The following is a 22,615-nucleotide window of genomic DNA, read 5'->3' on the forward strand; positions in this document are numbered from 1 at the left end:
GCCTGAAAAGAGTGTTGGTGTCCTTGGACGGGGGGAGGGAGGTATGGGGACAGGTGTTGCATCTCCTGCTGTTGCTGGGGAAAGAACCTGGGTGTGCAGAAGGGTCTCGACCTGAAATGTCACCCATTCCTTCGCCCCATAGATGCGACCTGACCCGCTGAGTCTGTCTTCTGTGTAAGCCAGCACCTTCAGTTCCTTCCTACACACCGAAACACATCACATAGGTAAAACAATATAAGATTATTAAGGGCTTGGACACGCTAGAGGCAGGAAACATGTTTCCGATGTTGGGGGAGTCCAGAACCAGGGCCCGAACGGAGACGAGGAAACACTTTTTCTCACAGAGAGTGGTGAGTCTGTGTAATTCTCTGCCTCAGAGGGCGGTGGAGGCCGGTTCTCTGGATACTTTCAAGAGAGAGTTAGATAGGGCTCTTAAAGATAGCGGAGTCAGGGGATATGGGGAGAAGGCAGGAACGGGGTACTGATTGGGGATGATCAGCCATGATCACATTGAATGGCGGTGCTGGCTCGAAGGGCCAATTGGCCTACTCCTGCACCTATTGTCTATTGAAACGGGCCCTTCAGCCCAACACATCCATGCTGACCAAGATGTCCCATCTGCACTAGTTCCACCTGCCTGTGTTTGGCCCGTATCCCTTCAAACCTGTACCTGTTTTTACATGTTGTGGTATCTTTTACATGTTATGGTATGGGGTTAATTCCCGGGATGGCGGGATTGACATGAGGGAATAATTCGTCGAATGAGCTTGTATTCACTGGAATTTAGAATGATGAGAGGGGATCTTGTAGAAACATAAAATTCTTAAGGGATTGGACAGGCTAGATGCAGGGAAAATGTTCCCGATGTTGGGGGAGTCCAGAACAAGGGGGCCACTGTTTAAGAATAAGGGTTCGGTCATTTAGATGAGGAAAACCTTTTCACCCAGAGAGTTGTGAATCTGTGGAATTCTCTGCTAAAGTAGACAGTGGAGGCCAATTCACTGGATGTTTTCAAGCGAGTTAGATGTAGCTCTTGGGGCTAACGGAATCAAGGGATATGGGGAGAAAGCAGGAACGGGGTACTGATTGTGGATGATCATATTGAATGGCGGTGCGGGCTCGAAGGGCCGAATGGCCTACTCCTACTACTGCACCTGTTGTCTATGTTCCTAATGCCTCAATTACCTCCCCAGGCAGCTCGTTCCATACACCCACCTCCCTCTGTATGCAGGACTGTGTGGATGATGGGGTCCCATTACAAAAAAGCCTTAATTAAAATGTGATATTCTCACCATTTAACTTGTTTCTGATTATCCTGGCCGTGCGTTAACAAGAATCGACAGTTTTTCATTGTCATGTGTAGCAAAAAGTGGAACAATCAAATCCTTAGCTGCAGCAGTCTGAACAGTATTCATAGATCTCATTCAATGGCGGTGCTGGCTCGAAGGGCCGAATGGCCTACTCCTGCACCTATTGTCTATAAGGTAGACAAAAAGCTGGAGAAACTCAGCGGGTGAGGCAGCATCTATGGAGCAAAGGAATGGGTGACGTTTCGGGTCAGTGCTTGCAATGGAACACTGAAATCTTTGTTGCTGGGCATTCAGGTCACCTGATGCTGGCTAAATTGGGAACTCAGGCAATTGACATGTGATTTTCTCAGCTCTGGTTTTGTGGAGCAGAGAAGATGTACCAGCTCAGTTCCCCATTTTATCTTTGCAGTGCTGGGGTGGGGGAGGGACAACTAATTGTGACTGTTGTGACTTACTGGGATAGTTCTTGTGCTGAACCAGGGGGCACAGTTTAAGAATAAGGGGTAAGCCATTTAGAACGGAGATGAGGAAAATCGTTTTCACCCAGAGAGTTGTGAGTGTGGAATTCTCTGCTTCAGTGGGTGGCGGAGGCCGGTTCTCTGGATGTATTTAAGCATGAGTTAGAGCTCTTAAAGATAGTGGAGTCAATGGATATGGGGAGAGGGCAGGAACGGGGTACTGATTGGGGATGATCAGCCATGATCACATTGAATGGCGGTGCTGGCTCGAAGGGCCAAATGGCCTACTCCTGCACCTATTGTCTATTGAGAATCAGGGGGAAGGGAAAGGAGAGATAGAGAACGGAATGAAAGGTATGCAAAATAGTAACAATGATAGAGGAAGCAGGTCTTCTTCCTGCGAATGAAACATAAATAAACCAAAGGAATAGTTAGATCTCAAGCCAGGTGTTGAGCAGCCAGTTTGTTGTCTCTGTTGGCGTCAATGTCTGCCAGGCCCTGACACAGCTCCATTTGGTGGGTGGTAGAGCGGGCACCCAGAGATGACATGGTTGGCTGTCTGTTGTTCTGCTCCACATTCACAGGCTGGGCTCTGGCGGAGCCCCCATCCACACGCTGGCAATGAAACGCCCAACTCCAGTACCAAGTCTGTTGAGCTTCACCCACGCTCCTCTGGGGAGGTCAGACCCTGGACAGCTTTTATCTGGTGAGGAGATGTAGCTGTGTAATGGAGATGAGGTTGCCTTCCACTCCTGTGACCAGATCATTGTTAGCTATGTACTAGCTTATTTCGCTCGTGTGGCCGATGACGCATAGCTCACTGTTGGCTTCCGTCGTCAATAGACAATACAATAGACAATAGGTGCAGGAGGAGGCCATTCGGCCCTTCAAGCCAGCACCGCCATTCAATGTGATCATGGCTGATCATCCCCAATCAGTACCCCGTTCCTGCCTTCTCCCCATATCCCCTGACTCCGCTATCTATAAGAGCCCTATCTAGCTCTCTCTTGAAAGCATCCAGAGAACTTGCCTCCACCGCCCTCTGAGGCAGAGAATTCCACAGACTCACAACTCTCTGTGAGAAAAAGTTTTTCCTTGTCTCCGATCTAAATGGCTTACCCCTTATTCTTAAACTGTGTGGCCCCTGGTTCTGGACTCTCCCAACATCGGGAACATGTTTCCTGCCTCTAGCGTGTCCAAGCCCTTAACAATCTTATATGTTTCAATGAGATCACCTCTCATCCTTCTAAACTCCAGAATGTACAAGCCCAGATACTCCATTCTCTCCGTCTGAAGAAGCGTCTCGACCCGAGACGTCACCTATTCTTTTTCTCCAGAGATGCTGCCTGACCCGCGGAGTTACTCCAGTTTTTTGTCTATCTTCAATGATCTGTTCAGCTGGGTGTATTACACAACCAGCTGCATCAAGCAGATGAGTGGGCCACAAAAACGTTTGCAGTTGGTCAGAGACAGGAAGCTGGAGGGTAATTGCCCAAGGCCTGAAAGTGCAGCAGTGGGTGTGGGCGACTGCACTGGAGTGACACATCTTCAGCGAAAGCCGGCCACTCAGTCCATTCGATTCAATAGCCTCCTTTCTGGATATGAGCCCTTTGGCCCCATATGGAGTAAGCCATTTAGAATGGAGACGAGGAAACACTTTTTCTCACAGAGAGTGATGAGTCTGTGGAAATCTCTGCCTCAGAGGGCGGTGGAGGCAGGTTCTCTGGATGCTTTCAAGAGAGAGCTAGATAGGGCTCTTAAAGATAGCGGAGTCAGGGGATATGGGGAGAAGGCAGGAACGGGGCACTGATTGGGGATGATCAGCAATGATCACATTGAATGGCGGTGCTGGCTCGAATGGCCTACTCCTGCAACTATTGTCTATTGAAACGTCACCCGTGCCTTCTCTCCAGAGATGCTGCCTGTCCCGCTGAGTTACTTCAGCATTTTGTGTCAACCTGCAAACCTGTATGTCTTTGACATGTGGTGGGAAACCGGAGCACCCGGAGAAAACCCACGCAGTCACAGGGAGAAAGTATAAACTCTGTACGGGCAGCACCTGTAGTCATGATTGAACCCGGGTCTCTGGTGCTGTGAAGCGGCAACTCTCCCGCTGCACCACTGTGCTGCCCAATAGTGTGCCCACAATTACCAAATCCATTCAGGCCCTTCGGCCCACCGGATCCGCACTGACCAGCAGAATAGTAAGGGCCTCGACCTGAACACCATCCTACTCCCACTAGGGACAATTTTTACATTTACTAAGCCAATTATCCTACAAGCCTGTATGTCTTTGGAGTGTGGGAGGAAACCGGAGCACCCGGAGAAAACCCACACAGTTCACGGGGAGAACGTACAAACTCCGAAGAAAGCAAATGGCATGTTGGCCTTTATAACAAGAGGAATTGAATATAGGAGCAAAGAGGTCCTTCTGCAGTTTTACAGAGCCCTAGTGAGACCACACCTGGAGTATTGTGTGCGGTTTTGGTCCCCTAATTTGAGGAAGGACATTCTTGCTACTGAGGGAATGCAGTGTAGGTTCACCAGGTTAATTCCCGGGATGGCGGGACTGTCATATGCTGAGAGAATGGAACAGCTGGGCTTGTACACTCTGGAGTTTAGAAGGATGAGAGGGAATCTTATTGAAACATGTAAGATTGTTAAGGGCTTGGACACGCTAGATGCAGGAAACATGTTCCCGATGTTGGGGGAGTCCAGAACCAGGGGCCACAGTTTAAGAATAAGGGGTAAGCGATTTAGAACGGAGACGAGGAAACACTTTTTCTCACAGAGAGTGGTGAGTCTGCGGAATTCTCTGCCTCAGAGGGCGGTGGAGGCTGGATGCTTTCAAGAGAGAGCTAGATAGGGCTCTTAAAGATAGCAGAGTCGGGATATGGGGTGAAGGCAGGAACGGGGCACTGATTGGGGATGATCACATTGAATGTCGGTGCTGGCTCGAAGGACCGAATAGCCTACTCCTGCAGCTATTGTCTATTGTCCGTACAGACAGCACCCGTAGTCGGGATGGAACCCGGGTCTCCGGCGCTGCATTCGCTGCAAGGCAACAACTCTACCGCTGGGCCACCGTGACTGGACCGAATTCTCTGGAACACCAGAGGTTGAGGGGAGGAGACCCGATAAAAGTATATAACATGATGGGAGGCATGGATAGGGTAGACAGTCAGAACCTTTTTTTCAGAATGGAAGAATCAATTGCTCAAGGGCACAGCTTTAAGGTGAGAGGGGAAAGGTTTAAAGGAGATGTGTGGGGCAAGTTTTTTTTACACATCTGGAAGACACACTCTGGAAGACATTACCCATACACCTTCCAAGATGGGAAATGGACGTACATCTTCCCAGTCCCAAACCCAGGCCACTGTTTGTGTGCTCACCACAGAAGCAGATTTACAACCACATATTACAATCGCTCCGCACTTTAAAATCTACTCCTACAGCAAAGGTTCTTACTTTATCTGTGTAATACACTGTAAACGGCTCGATTGTAATCTTGCATAAGAAGGAACTGCAGATGCTGTCAAATCGAAGGTAGACAAAAGTGCTGGAGAAACTCAGCGCGTGCGGCAGCATCTATGGAGCGAAGGAAATAGGCAACGTTTCGGGCCGAAACGTTGCCTATTTCCTTCGCTCCATAGATGCTGCCGCACCCGCTGAGTTTCTCCAGCACTTTTGTCTAGTAATCATGCATTGTCTTTCCGCTGACTGATAGCACGCAACAAAAAGCTTTTCACTGCACTTCTGTACACGTGACGGTACACTAAATGCTGGAATCACTCAGCAGGACAGGCAGCATCTCCGGATAGAAGCGATGGGTGATGTTTCGGATCGAGACCCTTTCTTCAGACTCGAAAGAAGGCTCTTGACCCAAAACATCACCCACTGCATCTATTCGGAGATGCTGCCTGTCCCGCTGAGTCACTCCAGCATTTTGTGCCTCTCTTCCGTTTAAGCCAGCATCTGCAGTTCCTCCTTACACAACGGGGTACAGATTGGGGATGATCAGCCATGATCACATTGAATGGCGGTGCTGGCTTGAAGGGACAAATAGCCTACTCCTGCACCTATTGTCTAAACTAAGGAGGTGGTTGGAGCAGTTCCATCGTGGATAGGCACATGGATATGGAGGGATTATGGGTCGTGTACAGGTAGATACTGTAAGTGATGGTCTCGGCATCGTGTTTGGCTCAGACGTTTTGGAGCCGAACGTCCTGTTCTACTGTACTGTTGTATGTTGGGGGAGTCCAGAACCAGGGGCCGCACAGTTTAAGAATAAGGGGTAAGCCATTTAGAATGGAGACGAGGAAACACTTTTTCACACAGAGTTGTGAATCTGTGGAATTCTCTGCCTCCGAGGGTGGTGGAGGCCGGTTCTCTGGATACTTTCAAGAGAGAGCTAGATAGGGCTCTTAAAGGCAGCGGTGTCAGGGGATATGGGGAGAAGGCAGGAACGGGGTACTGATTGGGGATGATCGGCCATGCTGGCTCGAAGGGCAGAATGGCCTATCCTGCACCTATTGTCTATTGTCATATAGACAGATATAATAGACAGAGGGAGGGGCAGGACAAAGCCTAGTGAGTGACTTGTCCAGTGTAATTCTAGACAGCTCTCTACAATATTGTGGGCTGAGGTGTCCGTTGCTGGGCTGTACTGTTTTATGTTACAGCTGCCATCTCCAGGCCGGGTCTCTGGCGCTGTGAGACAGCAGCTCCACCTGCTGCGTCAATGAGACACCTTATTGGTATTAGGCAAGATAGCATGGACTTGGTGGGCCGAAGGGCCTCCTTCTGTAAGTCATAGTCAATGATAGAAGCAGAATAAGGCCATCTGGTCCACTGTCTACTCTCAACCTCTTCCCTCTCAACCCCATTCTCCTGCCTTCTCCCCATAACCCCTGACACCCGTACTAATCAAAAATCTATCTATCTCTGCCATAAAAATATCCAAACTTGGCCTTTGAGAATCTATCGATCTCCACCTTAAAAATATCCACTGACTTGGCCTCCACAGCCGTCTATGGCAATGAGTTCCACAGATTCACCACCCTCTGGCTAAAGAAATTCCTCCTCATCTCCATCCTAAAGATAGGTCATTTTATTCCGGAAGTGGCGGCGCTGGTGAACGGCTGCGGCTCGCCTGCAGTCCGTTTGTTTTTACTTTTTTGTGTTGTTTTTTTCGTTTTGTCTAGCTAAGTTTTTGGTTTTTTAGGTTGTGTTTATGTGTGGGGGGGGGGGGGGTTGAAACAGGGGCTTGCTGTCTCTCCCTTCGGGGGAATGCGACTTTTTTGTCGTATCCCCCTTCTCTGCCTCCGTCTGCGCTGAGGCCTAATGGCGGAGCTGGCGACCTCGAGGCTCCGGAGGCAGCCTGTCAGGACTCGCCCTGGGCTCGCTCCCGTGAGGGCGGCCCGGCTCGGGGCTGGAACGGCGCTCCCGTGAGGGGCTGTGACGCTCCCGTGAGGGCGGCCTGGCGAGGGGCTGAGACTCTCCCGTGTGGGCGGCCCAGCCCGAGGGAAACGGCGCTCCCGTCGGAGCGGCCCAGTTCAAGGGTGGAACGGCGCTCCCGTGGGGGCGGCCCAGCTCGAGGGAAACGGCGCTCCCGTCGGGGCGGCCCAGCTCGAGGGTGGAACGGCGCTCCCGTGGGGGCGGCCCAGCTCGAGGGAAACGGCGCTCCCGTCGGGGCGGCCCAGCTCGAGGGTGGAATGGCGCTCCCGTGGGGGCGGCCCAGCCCGAGGGAAACGGCGCTCCCGTCAGGGCGGCCCAGCTCAAGGGTGGAACGGCACTCCCGTCGGGGCGGCCCAGCTCGAGGGTAACGGCGCTCCCGTGAGGGCGGCCTGGTGCGGGGCTGAGACGCTCACGTGAGGGCGACCCGGCTCGGGGCTGGAACGTTGCTCCCGTCGGGGAGGCCCAGCTCGAGGGTAACGTCGCTCCCATGAGGGCCTGGCGCGGGGCTGAGACGCTCACGTGAGGGCGGCCTGGCGTGGGGCTGTGACGCTCACGTGAGGGCGACCCGGCTCGGGGCTGGAACGTTGCTCCGGTGGCTGAGACGGCGTTCTGGCGGCCGCGGGCCAGTGGACGACGTCGTCAACAGCTGCGTCCGCTGGACTGGAGGGCGGCAGCTTCGACCACCCCGGGCCGCGGTGTTTGAACCGGCCCGTTCGCGGGGCTCGGTGAGCCACGGGACTGACTTACCATCGCCCGGTGGGGTATCGCCTCAGCGCAGAGGGAGAAGAGGAGGGAAGAGACTGCAGCCCTAAGATTTTTGCCTCCATCACAGAGAGGAGGTGCTTGGTGGACTCACTGTGGTGGATGTTAATTTGTGTTTACTGTCTGTTCTGTTGTCTATTATTGTATAATTGTATGTATGACTGCAGGCACGAAATTTTGTTCAGACTGAAAGGTCTGAATGACAATAAAGGAAATTCAATTCAATTTTACTTGATCCCTGTACGATGAAACGATGACTAAATACTTGTGCAGGAAGAGCCTGCAGATGCTGGTTCACATTGTAGACACAGAATGTTGGAGTAACTCAGCCTCTCTGGGGAGATGCTATGTGATGTTTCGGGGTCGAGACCCTTTAGTTTGGCCCACTGGGTCCGCGCCGAACAGCGATCCCCCCAGTTTTTTTCACATTGATGCCAACCCAATGAACCAACAAACCTGTACGGCTTCGGAGTGGGAGGAAACCTGAGCACCCGGAGAAAACCCATGCAGGTCACAGGGAGAACGTACAAACTCCGTACAGACAGCACCTGTGGTCAGGATCGAACTGACCGACATCCACTATAAACCTACTGACTCCCGTGGCTATCTGGACTACACTTCTTCCCACCCTGCTTCCTGTAAGAACTCCATCCCCTACTCCCAATTCCTCCGTTTACGCCGCATCTGCACCCAGGATGAGGCGTTTCACACCACGGCATCTGAAATGTCCTCATTCTTCAGGGAACGGGGGTTCCCCTCCTCCACCATACATGAGGCTCGCACCAGGATCTCTTCCATACCCCGCAACACTGCTCTCTCTCCCCATCCCCCCCACTCGCAACAAGGGCAGAGTCCCCCTAGTCCTCACCTTTCACCCCACCAGCCTTCACATACACCAAGTAATCCTCCGTCAGTTTCGCCACCTCCAACGTGACCCCACCACTCGCCACATCTTCCCATCTCCCCCCATTCATGCCTTCCGCAAAAACCGCTCCCTCCGTAACTCCCTTGTCAATTCTTCCCTTCCTTTCCGTATCACCCCCTTCCCGGGCACTTTCCCTTGCAACCGCAAGAGATGCAAAACATGTCCCTTTACCTCCCCCCTCGACACCGTTCAAGGACCCAAGCAGTCGTCCCAGGTGTGACAGAGGTTCACCTGCATCTCCTCCAACCTCATCTATTGCATCCGCTGCTCTAGATGTCAGCTGATCTACATCGGCGAGACCAAGCGGAGGCTGGGCGATCGTTTCGCCGAACACCCCCGCTCGGTCCGCAATAACAAACCTGACCTCCCGGTGGCTCAGCACTTCAACTCCCCCTCCCAGTTCCCATCCGACCTCTCTGTCCTGGGTCTCCTCCATGGCCAGAGCGGGCAACACCGGAAATTGGCGGAACAGCACCTCATATTCCACTTGGGGAGTCTGCATCCTGCGGGCATGAACATTGAATTCTCCCAATTTTGTTAGCCCTTGCTCTCTCCTCCCCTTCCTCAGCCCTCAGCTCCTCCTCCTCCTTTTTCCTTTCTTCTCCCCGCCACCCCCCCTCCCCCATCAGTCTGAAGAAGGGTTTCGGCCCGAAACGTTGCCTATTTCCTTCGCTCCATAGATGCTGCTGCACCCGCTGAGTTTCTCCAGCATTTTTTTGTGTACAGTCAGGATCGAACCGTTTGCTCAGCAGCTCCAACCCACTCCCCAGTGGATAGCCAGACCCAGAGGGAGAAAGAGACGTGGAGTAATCTTGTTGATAATACCAATCATCATGACTTTTTTTTAATTGAAATTCAGGCGGGGGCAACGTGCAGTAAAAAGTCGGGCCCTTCCCTGCTCTCTCTCGGCCTGGGAACCGGCCACGATGGGACGGAGCACGGCGGGGCGGGCGGCAGGCACTCCTCGGGTGGGGAGCTACTCGTCGTAGCGTCTCCGCGCCGGCCGCTTGTGCCTGGTGAACGACTTCATGACGGCAGCGGTGGAGCGATCTTGCTTGGTGATCGTGCTGTAGTCCAGCGACTTCAACTGTGGGATCATCCCCACTATGTAGCTCCTGGCCACGGACACGGGGAAGGAGGAGGAAAGGAAGGGAACGGACAGAGCAAGGAGGAGGGATATAGAGGGCGAGGGAGAGCGAGCAAGGGAGGGAAATAGGGGGGGGGAGGGGGAATAAGGAGATAGTGGGGACAAGGGAAGATGGAGAGAGAAGGAGGGAGGGTCAGGAAGAGAGGGGGTGGAGGAGGGAGACAGGGGGGAGGAGGAAGAGAGGGGGGAGGAGGAGGAGGGAGGAAGAGAGGGGAGAGGAGGAAGAGAGGGAGGAGGAAGAGGAGGGGGGGGGGAGGAGGGGCGAGGAAGAGAGGGGGAGGAGGAGGAAGAGAGGGGGAGGAGGAGGACGGGGGAGGAGGAGGAAGAGGAGGGAGGAGGAAGAGGAGGGGGGGGAGGAGGGAGAGGAAGAGAGGAGGGGGGAGGGGCGAGGAAGAGAGGGGGAGGAGGAGGAAGAGAGGGGGAGGAGGAAGAGGGGAGAGGAGGAGGAAGAGAGGGGGAGGAGGAGGAGGAAGAGAGGGGGAGGAGGAGGAAGAGAGGGGAGAGGAGGAGGAGGTAGAGAGGGGTGAGGAGGAGGGAGAGAGGGGGAGGGGCGAGGAAGAGAGGGGGAGGAGGAGGGAGAGAGGGGGGGGAGGAGGAGGGAGACAGAGAGGGAGTGATTTAGATGCCAACAGCTGGAGGTCTTGGTCATGAGCATTTAGTTGTCACGAACATTGGGACCTGGACTATTAATTTTTACCTGCTGCAGCTTTAGCGGCTCATTAATTCAATCACACAACAAATAAATATACAGCCACCAATAATAATAAATGATTAGTTATAAATAAATTATCAATTAACAGTGCAGCCCAAAATATGTGATACAATCTTAAACAAAATCCACTGCAGATCATTGCTGAAGTTGGTGTAGCGCAGTCTCGATGGGCCGAATGGCCTGATTCTGCTACTGTCTTATGATCTTATGAGATTGGTAGTAATGGAATTTAAATTAAAAAATCTGGATTTTGCTTCTTTAAAAAACAAAGTGGTATCAATTAGTGTAGTGAATGATGAGTAATCAAATCATTATCAAATTCTGCAGAAAAAAAGCAGCAATTGGATTTGGATCCAAAGGAGAGACAACAAATGGGCTGCAAGATGAAGACAGGGGGATATGGAATTGAGGGGGGTGTAACTGGGGCGCCAGGCATCACCGTTGAGCCCTCTGGAGATGTTGTGGACCTATCAGAGAGTGGGCTTATTCAGAGAGTGGTAGCTGTGTGGAATGAGCTTCCAGTGGTGGAGGCAGGTTCTGTTTTTATCATTTAAAAATAAATTGGATAGGTATATGGACGGGAAAGGAATGGAGGGTTATGGTCTGAGTGCAGGTAGATGGGACTAGGTGAGAGTAAGTGTTCGGCACGGACTAGAAGGGCTGAGATGGCCTGTTTCCGTGCTGTTCCTGATGTTGGGGAAGTCCAGAACAAGGGGTCACAGTTTAAGGATAAAGGGGGGAAATCTTTTAGGACCGAGATGAGATCAATATTTTTCACACAGAGAGTGGTGAATCTGTGGAATTCTCTGCCACAGAAGGTAGTTGAGGCCAGTTCATTGGCTATATTTAAGAGGGAGTTAGCTGTGGCCCTTGTGGCTAAAGGGATCAGGGGGTATGGAGAGAAGGCAGGTACAGGATACTGAGTTGGATGATCAGCCAATGATCACATTGAATGGCGGTGCTGGCTCGAAGGGCCGAATGGCCTACTCCTGCACCTATTGTCTATTGAAACATCAAGTCCTATTAGCTCTACTAGTGTCAGGGGTTATGGGGAAAAGACATGAGAATGGGGTTGAGAGGGAAAGATAGATCAGCCATGATTGAATGGCAGAGCAGACTTATGGGCCGAATGGCCTTATTCTGTTCCTAAAACCTATGGACTGTTTGGGGCTGTAAATTCACGCCACGTCTCCTCAGTTTAGGGAACCCACAGACAGATAATAACAGCTGGCAGTGTCGACCAATGCTCGAGTATCTTTGGTGTCGACATCCCGTGAAGGAATCTAAAAAATATTGGTGCCGTTAAGTTGCTCTCAGGCAAACAATGCCTCTCTGAATGCCAACTTCTGCCTTTCAGGATACATTCACTCCCCTTTCGCAAGGTCCTGTTGCATTTGTTGCCACTGCCCTTTCAAGCAGCTTGCTGCATGTCACAGCAAGTTTAGTTTGACTTTATTTATTGTCCCGTGGACAGAGATGCAGTGAAAAGCTTGTCCTGCACGTTTAGTTTAGAGACACAGCGCGGAGACTGTGGAATTCTTTGCCACAGAAGGCTGTGGAGGCCAAGTCAGTGGATATATTTAAGGTGGAGATAGATAGATTCTCGATTAGTATGGGTGTCAGGAGTTATGGGGAGAAGGCAGGAGAATGGGGTTAGGAGGGAGAGATAGATCAGCCATGATTGAGTGGCAGAGTAGACTCGATGACCTAATTCTGATCCTATGAACATGAACAATGAAAATCTTACTTGCAGCAGCACAACAGAATATTTAAACGCTCTGCAAAGGAGATATAGATCAGTCATAATTGAATGGCGGAGTAGACAGACTTGATGGGCCGAATGGCCTAATTATGTTCCTGCAACTTATGGACATATAAACATGCTCGTCTTTGCTTGGCCTTTGCTGGCTTTTCCTTGAACTAAACATTATTTCTAAACTATTTCTAAACTAAACAAGCCATTTAGAACGGAGACGAGGAAACACTTTTTCTCACAGAGAGTTGTGAGTCTGTGGAATTCTCTGCCTCAGACGGCGGTGGAGGCAGGTTCTCTGGATGCTTTCAAGAGAGAGCTAGATAGGGCTCTTAAAGATAGCGGAGTCAGGGGATCTGGGGAGAAGGCAGGAACGCGGTACTGATTGGGGATGATCAGCCATGAATGGCGGTGCTGGCTCGAAGGGCCGAATGGCATACTCCTGCACCTATTGTCTATTGTCTCTTATTCCTTTATCATGTATCTGTACACTGTGGACGGCTCGATTGTAATCATGTATAGTCTTTCCGCTGACTGGTTAGCATGCAACAAAAGCTTTTCACTGTACAGGTAACAATAAGCAAAACTAAACTAAACAGTGCCCTACAACGTATGAACACATGCACCTCCCTGAGTTGACCAAGGGGAGGCAGTGACGAGGCAGCGCAGGCGGAGGGGGGAACACTGGTCGTGTACCTGTATCCTTTGAGCAGCTCCACAGGGTTGCCGTGCAGAGTCAGGCTCCGCAGGTGCGCCAGGACCGCCAGCTTGTCCACCTCGTACAGCTTGGCCACCTGGTTCCCGTGCATGTTCAGAACTTGCAGGTGGATGCACAAAATCAGCACCTGTGGACAGACGCACAGGTTTAGTTTATTGTCACCTGTACTGAGGTGTGAAGGGCAGATAGACACAAAATGCCGGAGTAACTCAGTGGGACAGGCAGCATCTCTGGAGAGACGGAATCAGTGACTTTTCGGGTCAAGACTGATCAGAGGTCTAAAGGGCGCTCTTGTGGAAAGGAGGTGAGGAGGAATTTTATTAGTCAGAGGGTAGTTAATCTGTGGAACTCATTGCCACAAAATGTGGATATTTTTAATGCAGAGATAGACAAATTCTTGATTATAATGGGTGTCAAGGGTTATGGAGAGATGGGCTGGAAAATAGGATAAGGAGGCAGAGACCAGCCATGATTGAATGGTGGAGCAGACTCGATGGGCCAAATGGCCTAATTCACCAGTGGGACAGGCAGCATCACTGGAGAGAAGGAATTGGTGACTTTTCGGGTCAAGACCCTTCTTTTTATTTCTAGTTTGGGGTGTTTTGTTTTTTCCTTTTTTTTCTTTTTCTTTTTTGTTTTTTATAATATATATATTCTCTTTTAAACATTTAACTATATTTAGGCAGAGACCGGGAGGTCTATATTCATTGTGTATTTTGACACTGGACTCATATTTAGGTTATATCTGTTATTAATGTAATCCTGATCCCGATGTATCAATATCATTGTTATGTTTAACATTATTTGTTGTTGTTGTTTTGTTTTTGTTTGAATAAAAAGATTTAAAAAGAAAGAAAGACCCTTCTTCAGACTGATCAGAGGTCTAAAGGAGGTCTAAAGGGCGCTCTTGTGGAAAGGAGGTGAGGAGGAATTTCATTAGTCAGAGTCTGTGGAACTCATTGTCACGGAGGGCTGTGGAGGCCAAGTCAGTGGATAAGTTTAAGGCAGAGATACACAAATTCTTGATTAGAACGGGTGTCAAGGGTTAGGAAGAGAAGGGGTGGAAAATAGGATGAGGCAGAGATCAGCCATGATTGAATGGCGGAGTAGACTCGATGGGCCAAATGGCCTAATTCTACTCCGATAACTTGGGAACTTGTGAAAAGCTTTTGCCGCGTGCTAACCAATCAGCGGAAAGACGACACATGATTACGAGCCTTTCACCGTGTACAGAAACATGATAAGGTAATAACGTATAGACAACAGGTGCAGGAGTAGGCCATTCAGCCCTTCGAGCCAGCACCGCCATTCAATGTGATCATGGCTGATCATCCCCAATCAGTACCCCTTTCCTGCCTTCTCCCCATATCTACTGACTCCGCTATCTTTAAGAGCCCTATCTAGCTCTCTCTTGAAAGCATCCATAGAACCGACCTCCACCGCCCTCTGAGGCAGAGAATTCCACAGACTCACAACTCTCTGTGTGAAAAAGTGTTTCCTCATCTCCGTTCTAAATGGCTTACCCCTTATTCTTAAACTGTGGCCCCTGGTTCTGGACTCCCCCAACATCGGGAACATGTTTCCTGCCTCTAGCGTGTCCAAACCCTTAATAATCTTATATGTTTCAATAAGAAACCCTCTCATCCTTCTAAACTCCAGTTATTCCCTTAGTGGTAAAGATAGTCACCAATGACTATCTTTGATTGGACTTTACTGGCTTTATCTTGCACTAAATGTGATCCTGTATCTATACACTTCTTTGTCACTGGCTTTGTCACTGGCTTTGATCCATCAGCAGACACCCTACAGGATGAAACAGGCCCTTCGGCCCAACCCTTCCATGCTGACTAAGGTGCCGCATCAAAGCAAGTCCCATTTTAAAAAGTCTTAGTTCAGACAGCACAGTGGTGCAGCTGTAGATGTGATAGAAACATAGAAACATAGAAATTAGGTGCAGGAGTAGGCCATTCGGCCCTTCGAGCCTGCACCGCCATTCAATATGATCATGGCTGATCATCCAACTCAGTATCCCGTACCTGCCTTCTCTCCATACCCTCTGATCCCCTTAGCCACAAGGGCCACATCTAACTCCCTCTTAAATATAGCCAATGAACTGGCCTCGACTACCCTCTGTGGCAGAGAGTACCAGAGATTCACCACTCTGTGTGAAAAAAGTTCTTCTCATCTCGGTTTTAAAGGATTTCCCCCTTATCCTTAAGCTGTGACCCCTTGTCCTGGACTTCCCCAACATCGGGAGCAATCTTCCTGCATCTAGCCTGTCCAACCCCTTAAGAATTTTGTAAGTTTCTATAAGATCCCCTCTCAATCTCCTAAATTCTAGAGAGTATAAACCGAGTCTATCCAGTCTTTCTTCATAAGACAGTCCTGACATCCCAGGAATCAGTCTGGTGAACCTTCTCTGCACTCCCTCTATGGCAATAATGTCCTTCTTCAGATTTGGAGACCAAAACTGTACGCAATACTCCAGGTGTGGTCTCACCAAGACTCTGTACAACTGCAGTAGAACCTCCCTGCTCCTATACTCAAATCCTTTTGCTATGAAAACACTATCCTACGACCAGCGATCCCCATACTCTAAAGGGCCTGTCCCACTGTACGAGGTAATTCAAGAGTTCTCCCGCGTTTTCTTGGTTCTTGGTTTCTTGGTTTCCACTGATTCGAACTTGGAGAATGTTCGTTGCGGGTCCGTAGGAGTTCGTGGATTTCTCGTAGCGACTCGTACGAGTAAAAAGCACCAATTGTTTTCATTGCGAGTACAGGTATTTGTTTACTCGTGGACATTTTTCACAGTGTTGAAAAAACGTCACGAGTTTACCAGATTTCCCGAGTACCTACCGTTACCCGTACGAGCCGCTACGAGACATCCACGGACTCTTAAGGACCCGCTACGGACATTCTCCGAGTTCGAATCAGGGGAAAACTCGGGAGAACTCTTGATTTGCCTCGTACAGTGGGACAGGCCCTTCACACTATCCTACGACCGGCGATCCCCATACTCTAACACTACCCTACACTCTACTCTAACACTATCCTACACACGGATAATTTACAATTTTTCCCAAGCCAATTAACCTACAAATGTGTACGTTTTCGGAGTGTGGGAGAAATCCGGAGCACCCGGTGAAAACCCACGGAGGTCACAGGGAGAACGTACAAACATGGCACAGACAGCACCCGTAGTCAGGATGGAACCCGGGCCTTGTTTCTACATACTCTGTGGCAGACACGCGCTACGTACAGGGTCGATGAGGTCAAAGTTGTTGAAGGAGAGGTCGATCCAGAAGAGACGGCGTGGCTCCACCAGCAACGTGTCGATCAGCTGCTTCAGACCGCTCAGGTCGTTCAGTCGGTTGTGGCTCAGCCGCAGCGAGCAGCTCTTCATCTTCCGATCCTCCGTGAACTCGTTGGGTTTCACGCCCGTCCGGGGCGTCAGCTTAATGGCATCTGCTGGGTGGAAACGGAGTAGCAGGTACATGGGTGCACGGCCACTCCCTGCCCTCTCCCCAAACGCCTGTATCAACCCCACGCTAATCCCACAGCCCTGCTCTCGTCCCACAGCCCTGTATCAATCCCACTGCCCTGTGTCATCCCCATATCCCACCGCCCTGTGTCAATCCAACACTCCCACTGCCCCACTCTTTCTCTACATCTCCAAGTTTGCGGATGACATAAAGGTGGGTGGCAGTGTGAGCTGCGATGAGGATGCTATGTGGCTGCAGGGTGAATTGGACAGGTTGGGTGAGTGGGCAGATGCAGTTTAATGTGGATAAATATGAGGTTATCCACTTTGGTGGCAAGAACAGGAAGGCAGATTATTACTGAATGGTGTGAGATTAGGAAAAGGGGAGGTGCAACGAGACCTGGGTGTGCTTGTACATCAGTCACTGAAAGTAAGCATGCAGGTACAGCAGGCAGTGAAGAAAGCTAATGGCATGTTAGACTTCATTGCAAGAGAATTTGAGTTTAGGAGCAAGGAAGTCCTTCTGCAGTTGTACAGGGCCCTGGTGAGACCGCACTTGGAGTATTGTGTGCAGTTTTGGTCTCCTAATTTGAGGGAGGACATTCTTGCTATTGAGGGAGTGCAGCGTAGGTTCACCAAGTTAATTCCCTGGATGGCGGGACTGACACATAATGAAAGAATGGGTCGACTGGGCTTGTATGTTTTGGAATTTAGAAAGATGAGAGGGGATCTCATATAAAATTCTTAAAGGATTGGACAGGCTAGATGCAGAAAAAATGTTCCCGATGTTGGGGAGTCCAGAACCAGGGGTCATAGTTTAAGAATAAGGGGTAGGCCATTTGGGACTGAGAGGAGGAAAAACTTTTCCACCACAGTTGTGAATCTGTGGAATTCTCTGCCACTGAAGGCAGTGGAGGCCAATTCACAGGAAGTATTCGAGAGAGAGTTAGATTTAGCTCTTAGGGCTAATAGTATCAAGGGATATGGGGAGAAAGCAGGAACGGGGTACTGATTGTGGATGATCAGCCATGATCATATTGAATGGTGGTGCTGGTGGGAAGGGCCAAATGGCCTACTCCTGCAACTGTTTTCTATGTTTATACGAGTGATGAACAAATTAACTTGTGAGCCTTGCATACAGGTTTGAAAGTGATATCTGTAGATCATCGTACCATGTACAGAATCCAAACTTCTGAAGGAATAATCCACAACTGGGCCATACAAGATAGAGTCATACTCCTTTGTGTTCACAGTCCTGCAGGAGGAGAGAAATCCCTACTAGTTACTGTGCAAACTGCAGGAAAGATCATTGCTGGAAATTCTCAAACAGATGCAGTGGTCCAAATGATCTGAATCTTCCCCACCACCTCCCTCGTGGTTTTCAGCCACAGTTACATTTTATCTAACATTCTTGCTATTGAGGGAGTGCAGCGTAGGTTCACCAGGTTAATTCCCGGGATGGCAGGACTGTCATATGCTGAGAGAATGGAGCGGCTGGGCTTGTACACTCTGGAGTTTAGAAGGATGAGAGGAGATCTTATTGAAACATATAAGATTATTAAGGGTTTGGACACGCTAGAGGCAGGAAACATGTTCCCGATCTTTGGAGCGCAGAAGGTTAAGGGGGGACTTGATAGAGGTCTTTAAAATGATGAGAGGGATAGACATAGTTGACGTGGATAAGCTTTTCCCACTGAGAGTAGGGAAGATTCAAACAAGAGGACATGACTTGAGAATTAAGGGACAGAAGTTTAGGGGTAACATGAGGGGGAACTTCTTTACTCAGAGAGTGGTAGCTGTGTGGAATGAGCTTCCAGTGAAGGTGGTGGAGGCAGGTTCGATTTGATCATTTAAAAATAAATTGGATAGTTATATGGACGGGAAAGGAATGGAGGGTTATGGTCTGAGTGCAGGTGCAGGTGCAGAGTGCAGAGTGCAGGTGGATGGGACTAGGGGAGAATACGTGTTCGGCACGGACTAGAAGGGCCGAGATGGCCTGTTTCCGTGCTGTAATTGTTATATGGTTATATGGTTATATGATGTTGGGGGAGTCCAGAACCAGGGGCCACAGTTTAAGAATAAGGGGTAAGCCATTCAGAACGGGGACGAGGAAAACCTTTTTCTCACAGAGAGTTGTGAGTCTGTGGAATTCTCTGCCTCAGAGGGCCGTGGAGGCCGATTCTCTGGATACTTTCAAGAGAGAGCTAGATAGGGCTCTTGAACATAGCGGAGGGGTGGTAGATTGCAACCTTCACGTGGTCCGCCCTGTTTCGACTAATGCAATCAACTCGATGTGCACAAACGGAAGATCAAATAGAACAAGTTGTCCTACAACTTTAGGCTGTGCACGCCACACGAAAGAAGAAGATAGCGGAGTCAAGGGATATGGGGAAAAGGCAGGAAGGGGTACTGATTGGGGATGAGCAGCCATGATCACATTGAATGGCAGTGCTGGCTCAAAGGGCCGAATAGCCTACTCCTGCACCTATTGTCTATTGTCTATCTTTGAAGCAGAGAGTCCTCATGCATCGCTTCAAATACATTTTGTTTGCCCCATTAATTTCTGCTACCCACACCACCCTGGTCATGCTCTCATTTCACTCCTGCCATTGGAAAGAAGGTACAGGGACCTGAAAACTGTAATGTCCAGGTTCAGGAGCAGCTTCTTCCCCTCAACCAACAGGCTATTAAACACTACAGCCTCCAAATAAACTTGTGGCCATTATTTTTGTCTTTGCACTGTTATTGATTATATGTCTGTGTGTGTGTATATATATATATATATATATATATATATATACAGTGCATTCAGAAAATATTCAGACCCCTTCACTTTTTCCACATTTTGTTACGTTACAGCCTTATTCTAAAATGGATTAAATTCATTTTTTTATCGTCAATCTACACACAATACCGCAAAGTAAAAAAGCGAAAACAAGTGTTTAGAAATTTTTGCAAAGTAATTAAAAAGAAATAACTGAAATATTGCATAAGTATTCAGAACCTTTACTCAGTACTTTGTTGAGGCACCTTTGGCAGCGATTACAGCCTCACGTCTTCTTGGGTATGACGCCACAAGCTTGGCACACCTGTATTTGGTCATTTCTCCCATTCTTCTCTGCAGATCCTCCCAAGATCTGATAGGTTGGATGGGGAGAGCGTCAATGCGGCCATGATTGAACAGTGGGGTAGACTCGATGGGCCGAAAGGCCTAATTCTACTCCTTTCATTTATAATCAAGATTGGCCTAATTCTACTCCTTTCATTTATAATCAAGATTGTTAAGGGTTTGGACACACTAGAGGCAGGAAACGTGTTCCCGATGTTGGGGGAATCCAGAACCAGAGGCCACAGTTTAAGAATAAGGAGTAAGCCATTTAGAACGGAGACGAGGAAACACTTTTTCTCACAGAGAGTTGTGAGTCTGTGGAATTCTCTGCCACAGAGGGTGGTGGAGGCAGGTTCTCTGGATACTTTCAAGAGAGAGCTAGATAGGGCTCTTAAAAATAGCGGAGTCAGGGGATATGAGGAGAAGGCAGGAACGGGGTACTGATTGGGGATGATCAGCCATGATCACTGAAGGTCGGTGCTGGCTCGAAGAGCCAAATGGCCTACTCCTGCACCTATTGTCTAATGTCTATTGTAAACTTATCATGTATAAAATCATGAGAGAAATAGATCGGGTTGATGCATTGAATCTCTCGCACTGGAATCAATAACCAGAGGACATAGGTTTAAGGTGTGAGGGGGAAAGATTTAATAGGAACCTGAGGGGTAACTTTTTCACACAAAGTGTGATGGGTGTATGGAACAAGCTGCCAGAGGAGGTAGTTGAGGCTGGGACTATCCAAACGTTTAAGAAACAGTTGTATAGGTACATGGATAGGACAGGTTTGGAGGGATATGGACCAAACGCGGGTAGGTGGGACTGGTGTAGATTGGACATGTTGGCCGGTGTGGGCAAGTTGGGCCGAATGGCCTGTTCCCACGCTGGATCACTCTGTGACTAGTGTAGATGGGACATGTTGGCCAATGTGGGCAAGTTGGGCCGAATGGCCTGTTCCTACGCTGGATCACTCTGTGACTAGTGTAGATGGGACATGTTGGCCAGTGTGGGCAAGTTGGGCCGAATGGCCTGTTCCCATGCTGGATCACTCTGTGACTAGTGTAGATGGGACATGTTGGCCAGTGTGGGCAAGTTGGGCCGAATGTGACTTTCTCTGTGACTTGAACTTGTCCGGCCCACCGGCGCTTCCGTTGTCAGGGGCAACGAGACAATGGACCGCCAGGTGGTCGCTGGGAGTTGTAGTCCGAAGGCCGGTTGGCCCAGCACTGGAGGATGCGGACGAACTACAACTCCCAGCGGGCGCCGCTTCTCCGGGCCGACCGGAGCCCCACCGTTGTCAGGGGCAACCAGCGGCAGCCGCGGCTCTCCTCCCACTCCAGCGCCGGCTTTGAATCTCAGGCCCAGGTCGGAGGAGAGGGGAGGGGAGGTAAATAATGGGGCTGCAGCGGGACGGCTCACCGCGGCTGGGGGGCCGTCGATACTGATGACTCGGCGATCGATTGGTCGAAGGCGGAGAATCGACGGGCACTATCGGTGCTTCCCTTCCGCGGCTCCATCCCGCTCCCGCCGGCGCATCACGCCTCTGGCGTCACCGCGCACGGGTGGAGACGTCACCGCGCACGGGCGGAGACGTCACCTCGTACGGCGGGTACATCAAAGTGCACGACAATAGCATCACCACGAACGGCCGGAACGTCACGGCGCACGGGGGTGGCGTCATCGCGTCGCAACCCTGCTCCTTGCAATGACGTCATATGATATCGCCGTCCTCCCCCCCCCCAAAAAAAATCGCAGGGCGGGAAACAGGAGTCAAAAGCAAAGATCATCTATGATCTTTGTTCAAAAGTTCAAGTTCAAGTTCAAGTGAGTTTATTGTCATGTGTCCCTGTATAGGACAATGAAATTCTTGCTTTGCTTAAGCACACAGAAAATAGTAGGCATTTACTACAAAACAGATAAATGTGTCCATATACCATGATATAAATATATACACACATGAATAAATAAACTGGTAAAGTGCAAATAACAGAAAGTGGTTGTTAATAATCAGAGTTTTGTCCGAGCCAGGTTTAATAGCCTGATGGCTGAGGGGAAGTAGCTATTCCTGAACCTGGTTGTTGCAGTCTTCAGGCTCCTGTACCTTCTACCTGAAGGTAGCAGGGAGATGAGTGTGTGGCCAGGATGGTATGGGTCTTTGATGATACTGCCAGCCTTTTTGAGGCAGCGACTGCGATAAATCCCCTCGATGGAAGGAAGGTCAGAGCCGATGATGGACTGGGCAGTGGTTACTACTTTTTGTAGTCTTTTCCTCTCCAGGGCGCTCAAGTTGCCGAACCAAGCCACGATGCAACCGGTCAGCATGCTCTCGACTGTGCACCTGTAGAAGTTAGAGAGAGAATCAAAAGTGTTTCATTGTCATGTGTCCCAGATAGAACAATGACATTCATATTTGCAGCAGCACAGCACAATATGCAGGCCTCTGGGTAGTGTTGTAGAGCAGAGGGATCTAGGAGTACAGGTGCATGGTTCCTTGAAGGTCGAGTCGCAGGTAGATAAGGTGGTCAAAAAGGCTTTTGACACTTTGGCCTTCATCAGTCAGAGTATTGAGTATAGAAGTTGGGAGGTCATCAAGTCAATTCAATTCAATTCACTTCAACTTTATTGTCATTGCACAGATACAAGTATAGGTACAACAAAATGCAGTTTAGCGTCTGGTCATAGTCATAGTGCAAGATAGCAGAAGTAGAAAATAAAAATACAGAATAAGCATACAATAGAGTAAAAGAGTACTGGTTAACAATGTGTGGAATGTGGATGGATTAGAA

General features: G+C 49.7%; 1 protein-coding gene across 2 annotated transcripts; it reads right to left on the reverse strand.

Annotated features, from left to right (window-relative positions):
- Window positions 1-9,729: 9,729 nt before the first annotated feature.
- lrrc51 (leucine rich repeat containing 51) lies at window positions 9,730-21,379 on the reverse strand. Of its 2 annotated transcripts, none has more exons than XM_033022151.1 (5): window positions 21,249-21,379; window positions 17,896-17,978; window positions 16,502-16,707; window positions 13,221-13,369; window positions 9,730-10,027 (listed from the first exon to the last, which is right to left on the reverse strand). In XM_033022151.1, exons 1-5 carry the CDS (start codon window positions 21,344-21,346, stop codon window positions 9,889-9,891), a joined length of 675 nt encoding a protein of 224 aa, XP_032878042.1. In that variant the 5' UTR covers window positions 21,347-21,379; the 3' UTR covers window positions 9,730-9,888. The 2 variants fall into 2 exon arrangements, with proteins under 2 accessions (XP_032878042.1, XP_032878041.1); XM_033022150.1 differs by having other exon boundaries at window positions 9,745-10,027; window positions 16,502-16,710.
- Between the last annotated feature and the right edge of the window lie 1,236 nt (window positions 21,380-22,615).

The sequence above is a fragment of the Amblyraja radiata genome, chromosome 6, assembly GCF_010909765.2.
Source record: "Amblyraja radiata isolate CabotCenter1 chromosome 6, sAmbRad1.1.pri, whole genome shotgun sequence".
Classification (NCBI taxonomy): domain Eukaryota; kingdom Metazoa; phylum Chordata; class Chondrichthyes; order Rajiformes; family Rajidae; genus Amblyraja; species Amblyraja radiata.